The sequence below is a fragment of the Leuciscus leuciscus genome (assembly GCF_965113295.1).
Source record: "Leuciscus leuciscus genome assembly, chromosome: 21".
Lineage (NCBI taxonomy): Eukaryota > Metazoa > Chordata > Actinopteri > Cypriniformes > Leuciscidae > Leuciscus > Leuciscus leuciscus.
This window is the reverse complement of record NC_138745.1, coordinates 36,066,453-36,075,998: the sequence shown is the minus strand read 5'-3', so window position 1 is coordinate 36,075,998 and position 9,546 is coordinate 36,066,453. Positions and strand designations below refer to the sequence as shown.

At 36.3% G+C, this 9,546-nt stretch overlaps 1 protein-coding gene across 4 annotated transcripts in view; it reads left to right on the top strand.

The window, feature by feature from the left end:
• The first annotated feature begins 4,147 nt into the window (after window positions 1-4,147).
• Window positions 4,148-9,546, top strand: part of dlg5b.1 (discs, large homolog 5b, tandem duplicate 1) — a 49,298-nt gene continuing 43,899 nt past the window's right edge. For 3 of the 4 annotated variants that reach the window (XM_082152378.1, XM_082152379.1, XM_082152377.1), the window contains exon 1: window positions 4,148-4,810. In XM_082152378.1, coding sequence (XP_082008504.1) covers window positions 4,516-4,810 — 295 coding nt within the window. In that variant the 5' untranslated portion in view covers window positions 4,148-4,515. The remainder of the gene's footprint in view (window positions 4,811-9,546) is intronic. The other variant, XM_082152380.1, reaches the window with a different exon arrangement.

The following is a 9,546-nucleotide window of genomic DNA, read 5'->3' as shown; positions in this document are numbered from 1 at the left end:
GTAATATAGTAGGCTACACATATTTAGCTAAATACTCTCTATAGCTCTCTAATACTCTAATATTATGGTCATTAAATGGCTTTCCTGAGGTAAATGTTATGTGGCATAATTGTTCTCCAGCTGTTTTATTGACCCCTTTGTTTGATTGATTGGTCGATATTATGTATGAGGAATATACATTTCGGTAAGTTGTACTGTATCTTTCAACAGTGTTCATTCGTGTTTATTTACTATTACTATTAGCTAGTAGAGATGATCGGGTCACGTGCCGCTAGGGATCTGTCACGTCACATTTACAAGCGCCAAAACGGTATTTATTGTTTGAATTTCGTAATAAAATTGACAGAATCTGATTTTTTTTATATCATAAGTAACCTGCTCGGTCTAGTCTGTCGGTCTCCGTGTCCTCTTTGCTTCGCGATTTTTCTGTGCGTGAGAAAATGTGTGGCGTCCATGTTTTATTATGCGTGCTTGCTTATTTAAAAGTGCGAGCTGTAGCAGTGTGTGCTTGCAAGTGACATAAAAATAGTTTGAATTTGCATTTCAAAGCACCTTCATCCATGCAAAGCATAAACAAAGAAGCATAACATCTTCATTCATTCATTTTTCAGGGCATTTTCTCCATCCATTATCAGCACATAAACCCTGGTTGGTCAATGCTGATGTTCTCTCTGGTGTTACCAGTGGGTGAAACAAGTGATTTGATTGGACAAACAGGTCAAGAGTTCATGACCTCAGGCCTTCCATTGTGTGTGTGTGTGTGTGTGTGTGTTGCTCCATTAGTGTACAGTGACATCATCTGTGTGTTTTGGCTATAATCATTTGAATCCATCACAATTCCCGAATGCCATCTGGGATCAGACATATATTCAGTCTTTTTCGATCGCTGTTATCTGGGTTTGTACGGAGATTATGTGAAGCAGATTCTGTAATCTGAGTTTCAGATTTAAACATTCAATGCACACATTGAGCTCCTCAAAGCTTTAGCTTAATATAATATAAATATAATCAACAAATCCTCTCAAATCAGGCAGATTCTGCCTCCGTTTACAGTGGCGGCAGGGATTTAGAGGAATCCACTGTGAATGATGCAATACAGTACAAACTACAGTTTGAAAAGAGGACAGAAAAGTTCCCAGATCAAGAGAATTAAGTCTGTTTTGGGGCAAGTTGTCACATCTTTTAAGCGTCGGTCAAGTGATTTATTGCAATTTCCATTGGCCGAAACAATGGTTTGATATAAATGTAAAATTTTTAAAGCGTTCAGAAACTATTTCTAGTGCTTTTTGTAAGTACACTACCGTTCAAAAGTTTGGGGTCAGTAAGATTTTTTTATGTTTTTAAAAGAAGTTTCCAAGGCTGCATTTATTTGATAAAAATAAATAAAAAAGTAATATTGTGAAATATTATGACATTTTAAAATGACTGTTTTCTATTTTAATATATTTTAAACTGTAATTTATTCCTGTGATCAAAGCTGAATGTTCAGCATCATTACTCCAGTCTTCAGTGTCACATGATCCTTCAGAAATCAGTATAATATGATGATTTGATGCTCAAGAAACATTAATTATTATTATCAATGTTGAACTGTTGTGTCATTTTTTTTTTATTCTTTGAAGAATAGAAAGTTCAAAAGAACAGCATTTATTTAAAATAGAATATTTTCTAACATTATAAATGTCTTTACTGTAACTTTTGATCAGTTTAACTCATCCTTGATGAATAAAAGTATTGATTTTTTTATTTATTTCCCCCAAAAATAAAATTAAAATTCTTACTGACCCCAAACTTTTGAATGGTAGTGTTTAATGTTACAAAAGCTTTAGATTTCAGATAAATGCTGTTCTTTTGAACTTTCTATTCATCATAGCATCATGAAATAAAAAATTTAAATAACTGTTTTCAACCTTGATAATAATCATAAATGTTTCTTGAGCATCAAATCATCATATTAGAGTGATTTGTGAAGGATCATGTGACACTGAAGACTGGAGTAATGATGCTGAACATTCAGCTTTGATCACAGGAATAAATTACACTTTACTATATTCACATAGAAAACATCTGATTTACATTGGAATATTTTTTCACAATATTACTGTTTTTGTTTGTATTTTTAATCAAATAAATGCAGCCTTTGGTGAGCAGAAGAGACTTCTTTTTTTTAAAACATTAAAAATCTTACTGACCCCAAACTTTTGAATGGAAGTGTCAATTGGCAACATGTTTTTTTTATTAAAAAAATGGTGCTGTTTTATAATTATTTTGCTGAAAAGCATTTAAATAGCTTTAAATGCATAGATATTTTTTGTTGTACTTTAGATGTATTTATAAGTATATCAATAAACAGCAGTTTAAGACTCAAGACTTTAAGGTTTGCATCTGTACAGAAATTTAAATTCATATTTAAACCTACACTGAGAAGTATTCACTGGAGTGTAAATAGTGTGACAACTTGCCCCGGACTCGCCATTTTTGTTATGATTGGCTGGTTCCAGCAGTGCTAAAGCTAATAAAACTCCTCTCACATGAGTCAGGCTGGGAGTCGAGAGTGTCCAAATTAAACACCCGGTGAGATTGTGTGGTTATGTAATCACTAAACACAGTCACATGAGCACTGCTCCTTTCAGGTCCTCATCGTACATATGTCCGGTTGTTTTATCTCAAGGCATGAGCTCAAATTACACCTGGATCAATCCTGCCATGAGCTAAACTACATTCTCAGGTCCCTTCATGGAAATATTAAAGTTTGAAATCATTTCTTTACTTGGGTTTGAGTGGATGTTCATTTTTGTCTTGTTACTGTATCACTACACAATGAACTTCAACAATGAAAAACGAATAATTAATGGAATCAATCAAATCCTTAATTAAATTTTTTTTTTTTTAATTGGAATACATTTCCCGTGTCCTCAATATCGCATTCAATCCCATTAGTCTTTTTTTTGTGTGTAAAATCACAGTTCCTTAATGACATCACCTGACAGGAAGTGACATCATTTTGGAGGGAAATCAGCAGCAGCACAAACATCATCAGTAAGAATTTGATGGATTCTGTGATGTTTTGTGATTTGTGTCGCTCTATTTGATCAAAGTTCGTGGATCAGTTTGATAATATCTAAATACCAAAGATATAATTTTTTTAATATATTTCAAAAGATATAAAAAGTAAAAAATATGAAAAGGAACTTCAAATTGACGTTTGCTAACGTCGATATGTTTCTTATAAGTTAAAATCTGTTTATTAAAATACTTCCTTGTGCTTTAATGGTTTATAATGAGCTGAGCTGCAATGCTTATTTTATTGTGTGTGTTTTATGTGGACAGTGAGTGTGTGTTGAGCATCGTTCAGGTTACACATTACACAACACAAGAGTTAACAATGGAAAATCAAACATTAGATCTAGCATCATGTCCTAAATATCATATTCTGTGCTTTGTGGACTTTTACTGTTTAAACCACAACCAGATAAAATGCCAAATATCCTTGGCAACCGGAAAACAATCCCTGTTTTGTGAGCAATGGTTGTTTTATTTTCTCAGCTTGATCTTATAAACATATGGATTTGTGTATTTTTAACACCAGGATTCTAGGTTAACATTAACATACACCTTATGCATATGTGACTATATTTGATACACTTTTCCACCATTTTTAAATACAGTTTTTGAGTTAATCAGTTTTTTAACAGTACAAATGTAAAAAAAAAAAAAAAAAGTTTAAAATAACTTTAAAATAGTTTTAGATTAATTATAGCATGTGAAATTTCAATTAATAATATTCAGGCATTTAATATGAACTCACAAAAATAACATTCGGACACATGTTTATGTTCAAACAGTTTTATAGAGATGACATCATTATCTAAGAGTTGACGATTACAGGAAAAGCATAAAAGAAAAAACCAACAACATGAAAGTGTTTTGTTACTTTGTACTCATCTGTTAATAATGAAATAATCTCGCCAGTGAACGCCTAGGTGTTTTATCAGAAGCCCCGCCCCTCTCTGGTTCCCCTCCCATTTAACCGCTTTGAGTGGCATGTAGCAGCCACGCCCCTTTCTCGTTCCCCTCTCGTTGAACCGGTTTGATTGGCAGGCGGGAGCCCCGCCCCATTCCCCGTGCCCCTCCCTCTGCTAGGCTTTGATTGGCAGATGATAGCAGCTGCGGAGTTGTGGAGTCATGGCGGAGCTCCGCCGCACCTCTGATCATTGGAGTTACGGCGAGGAGAATTTGTGATAAACTGTCAAACTTTATAACAAATTTAAAATGATCGAAAGCGAGTTAAAGTTACGCGCGCCGTCACACCACCGTCAATCGATTTGAAACCGAGAACTGGCAAAGATGTGAGACTCTCCGGAGCCGAAGAAGAAGAAAAAAACCGTTGGAGTCTCTCCTAAAGTCGCAAATATGGCTTCTTGCTTCTTTCAATCTCACACAAAAAACTCTTTAACAGGAGCGTCGTTGTTTTCAGCGCTTTGTGTCGTTCTGTAGCGGGGCGGACCGGGTGTGATGGATCCCAAGCACAAAGAGTTGTTAGAGCAGTGCCAGGAAAAGTTGTCGGAGTCCGTCACAGATGTGGACCGGGTTCTGGAGCTGCTGGCCCAGTCAGGGAGTCTGAGCCCGGCCGAGCGAGCGGAGCTCGACAGAAACTGCTCCAGCTCCGCCGAGAAGGTCCATCTGCTCCTCAAGACTCTGGTGGAGAAGAAGGAGAGGGATCATTTCCAGGAGTTCTGCTGGGCTCTGGAGAAAACCCACCCGGTGCTGCTCAGCGCTCTGCTGCCTGCGAACAACCACAACAACACGGGTAACTCACACACTTCCACAACACTCCTCCTCTCCAGTCAGGGTTACTGCTCAAAACACCTCAGTTTAGTTTGTTGTCATTCCAGCATTATATCCAGAGAAGTGTTATCTAACCTGGTTACTCTAACAGGACTAACAATACAAGAACTAACAATATTGATGTGAACACTAGGGACATTTACACTCATATATGAGTATAATAACACAATTTTAATATTTAAAAACGTTTTTAATATCAGTATGTCTGCATCTAATTGTATTTACATTTTAGGTACCTTAATTTTTTGCAGCACACACTTCAATTTTTGAGTAGAAATATTCAAAATGGTCTCTATATGTGTACAATACCAGTCAAAAAGTTACTATTTAATTTTTGTTGTTGAAAGAAGTTTCTTATGCTCATCAAGGTTGCATTTATTACCATTTAAAATAGTTGTTTTCTGTCTGAATATATAGTTTAAAAAGAACAACATATATTTAAAATAGAAATATTTCCAACAATATCAATCTTTACTATCACTGTTGTCTTCAAACTTTTGAACGGTAGTGTATATTGTTGCAAAAGATTTCTATTTCTATATTCTAATCCTGAAAAAGTATCAAAATACTAAGTGGTGCTACTGTTTCCAACATTGATAATAAATCATCATATTAATGATTTGTGAAGGCTCATGTGACACTGAAGACTGGAGTAATGATGCTGAAAATTCAGCTTTGATCACAGGAATAAATTACACTTTACTATATATTCACACAGAAAACAGCCGTTTTAAATTGTAATAATATTGCAATTAATATTTTGATCAAATAAATACAGGCTTGATGTGCAGAAGAGACTTCTTTTTAAAAACATAAAAAATAGTAATGTTTCCAAACTTTTGACCAGTACTGTATCATAAAAGCTGCATGCATAATAATTTATGCATGCATGATTTATGTTAAATAGTTTAAGCTTGTCACATTACTGTCATTTATTGATGTCAAACAGGGGACGATGGAGCCACATTTGTAATATCTGGTGGTATTGTGTGTATATTTTGTATATAATATCTAGTTTCTGTTGACACTATGAGAAGTTTTGGTTCAGATGCTGAGATGTCCTTATAGAAGACACGAACCCGTCGCCGGTGAGGAAAGCGTTACAAAGCTGTTGTGTAAATCTGCCGTGCGAAACATCGTACAGTAAATGTGTTACAGATGTTTCTCAGATTCCTGCGGCCAAAAAAACTCATCAGACGTGCAGGGATTTTGCCATAAGCCAGAAATAGCTGCCGTCTATAAAATAATGCAGCTTAAAGCTGGATCAAATAACATTACCTAGAAAGCCATTAAACCCGTGTTACAGGAATATGATTGGATGACATAGAAACACATGTGAGAGATATTGGGCCAGGGCAGCCGTTCCAGACGTTTCGAGTCTGTGGAAGTAAAATAATGACAAATGTTTTTGAAACAGAAAAAGCTTGTTGAATTGCACTACTTGGAAACAAATATGCATTGCATTAATAACCTTGCTGCATTTTAATGCATTGTGTTTTCAGGGCTTGCATTATTATGGGCTGAAATTCAACATGGTTGTAATATTTAATCTGTGAATATTTCAATTCAAAACATTTCACGATTCATTAAAATGCAAGTAATTTGAAAAGCGCAATAAAATGGAACGAAAATTGCTGGTCGAATATTATATTTTTAAACAGAATGAACATTTTGGAAGTGAAATCTGAAAGGTGAATATTATGGATTATTGCATTTTTAAGAATGAAAACGTGTGTGAAATGTTTTGAACTGAAATATTCACAGCTTAAATATTACAACCATGTTGAATTTCAGCCCATAATAATGCAAGCCCTGAAAATATATTAATAAAAAAATAAATAAAAATGCATATATTTTTCCAAGTAGTGCAATTCAACAAGCTTTTCTGTTTCAAAAACATTTGTCATTATTTACTTCCATGCGAGTCTGTCTGTTAAATAGAGCATCGCTGATCAATTAGACCAGTTAGAGACCTATGATGGTGGTCGATATAAAGCACAGCAGGGTTCTGTTGGGTTTGTTTAGCTTTGTTAGTCTCTGATCACTTGTGTGTCCCATGACTCTGGGCTGTTTTTAATCGTGCTTCAATTAAATAAATAGTGTCCTGAGTCGGGGTGTAACAACCCTCACATCACCATACTGAACTCACAAGACGATATTATTGCGATACTCAGAGACATATAATGAAATGTACTGTTGATTAAAATGCTAAATTGTGTGTGTAAAGTCTTGGATTTGGTGCTGGAAACCCAAAGCACAGGACAATAGAGACACCAGAGTAACAATATTCATGATTCTGAAGCTGAAAACAGAATTATTTTAGACGAATATGCTTTCACTCTTTCAATGACTAGATATATTTAAAATAATGTAGTTCACATTTACTGGTAACATCAGACATTTGACATTATCAGGATCCACAAATATTCCCCCATTGCATTATTATACATTATATATAATAGTTTAATGTAAACTAAAACTCTGTAAACTTGAATTTTTATTTTGGGTGAACTACACACAATACTTAATATAGTCACCATCCACGAAACATTTTGTTGCATTTTTGTATTGTGATATATTGTTACTCCTCTCGTCCTGAGTGATTGTGTCCATAACAGGCCAGCTGACCGCCTCACTTATATAAACCCCTATAGGACGTGACAACAAGCACAGATGCCCATTGATTTTTAGCGATAACATATAGAGCTTTTCAAAGAAGAGCTGCCATGAGCTCTGAGGTTCAGTGAGAGGTTATTAAAAACATGTTTAATAATCAAATTCTTGGGTAAAACTAGACCACCTGTAACCCGGAAGTGTTGCATAATTGAGGTATATACACGATATATACGATATATATTCTTTTTACTTTACTTTTACTCAAAATATCCAAAAACCTAGCCTGGGAAAACCCAGACAACTTCCAGCAAATTTAGATTTGCTCTGCAAGTAGTCTGGCAAAGAGCTCATTCAAGCCCATTTCTAATCCCTCGAAGTCGCGGCACCAATCAGAAACGTTGGGGCGGGCTTTACACGATGACGATCGCTCTGATTGGTTTTAGGTCTATCCAATTGCGCAGGCCAGGCGCAGCAACTTTTAAATGCATTATTATATTCAAATTGCAAACACATGAGGACAGTCTCCATGAAAGACCCACTGGCAGATGATCGTGCTTCTACATTTCTCTACGAAACGGTAGGAAATGAAATTAGATTTAATAGAGGATTTTAACTGTGACAAGATGATTGACAGGGCAGTTTACGTGACAGGACGCACGCGACAGATCCGTCCGATAAAGATGACGAAGTAGTATGTCCCAAAGCTTGCCTACTTTTTTGCTACACATTCAAAAGTAAATACCTTTCCTTCACAAAGAGAGTACATACTTTTATGGCGTAGTGTAACTTAGGGACGCAGCATATGGCTTTACACGATGACGATCGCTCTGATTGGTTTTAGGTCTATCCAATTGCGCCCAGAGGCATTTGCGTGACGTCCGTTGGTGACGCCCCCTTTGGAAATGAGTTATTAATGAAGCTTTGCCAGACCATAACTCAGTTACTACTGAGAATGGTCTGGTTTTAACCAGGCTACCAAAAACCACTAGAACAATGTTGCATATTTTGTTGACTTGTGTACTTGCATTATCCCAAATGTTTCTAAGAATGTTTAAATCCAGAGAAATAAGCAGTTTTAACCAGGACACGCCTATCAATGACATCATACCCTCGTCACCCTCGATTTCACACAGTATATGATGTGTTTTATTAGACAGGTGAGCAACTGTGGATACATTCATCGAAGAAAACTAATCATTGTTATACAGCTCAACACAGTTCGTTTATTGTTTAAATCTCGTTTTCTTGATTTACCGTGAGTACCGTGTTTTTACCATGCCTAATATCGATCTTGCTCACTGCAGTGTGCAACAAGTGTCTCATATAGTAGCATTATAACATAACTTTCAACACACTCAATAATAAGATGATAAAACAGCGCTGCGTTTCCACACACACACACACACATGACCAGAAGAAGCAGTAGCGGCGTCTGCGGTTTAATGAAAGCTCCACTGTTCTCGAGCTCGTCTCTCATTAGCAATCGCTCCAGCGGCTCATTTCAGTCCAACGGCGTTCATAACGTTTATTCCATCTTTAATACATTACTGGTCATCCATGAATATGATGATATTCTCCACCGGCTGTAGAGGTGAGACGACAACTCCCATGATTCAGTGCAATCACGGCGCCATCAAGCTAAGCCTTTGTTCTGAATAAACGACCTCTAGTGGTGAGAAGTTACATAGTGTGCCTTTAACAGACAATAATTAAATTAAACTATTGTTCATTGTTAACATTAATTACCTAACAAATGAAACCTTGTCAATTGTTAACCATGGTTTGTGATTATGCAGTTATGTGATATGTAGTGATTGATGGGATGGGTGCTTCAGTCATATAGAGCGCATTAGTCTCGGCGGATGAAGATGACCTGTAATGAAGTGTGTGTGTGTGAGTGTGATGAGCTGTCATGACTCTGTCCAGTTGGTGGAGGAGTCAGTTTCTCAGGGCTGTGAGTAATGAAGGACACTGAGATTCTACCCAGCATGCAGTCTGGCACACATAGAGAGGGCTCAACAGATTGAGCGCCTTTCTCTGTCAGGTCCAAGTTTCCGTTGTCCGGCTCACAGCTGTGTGTGT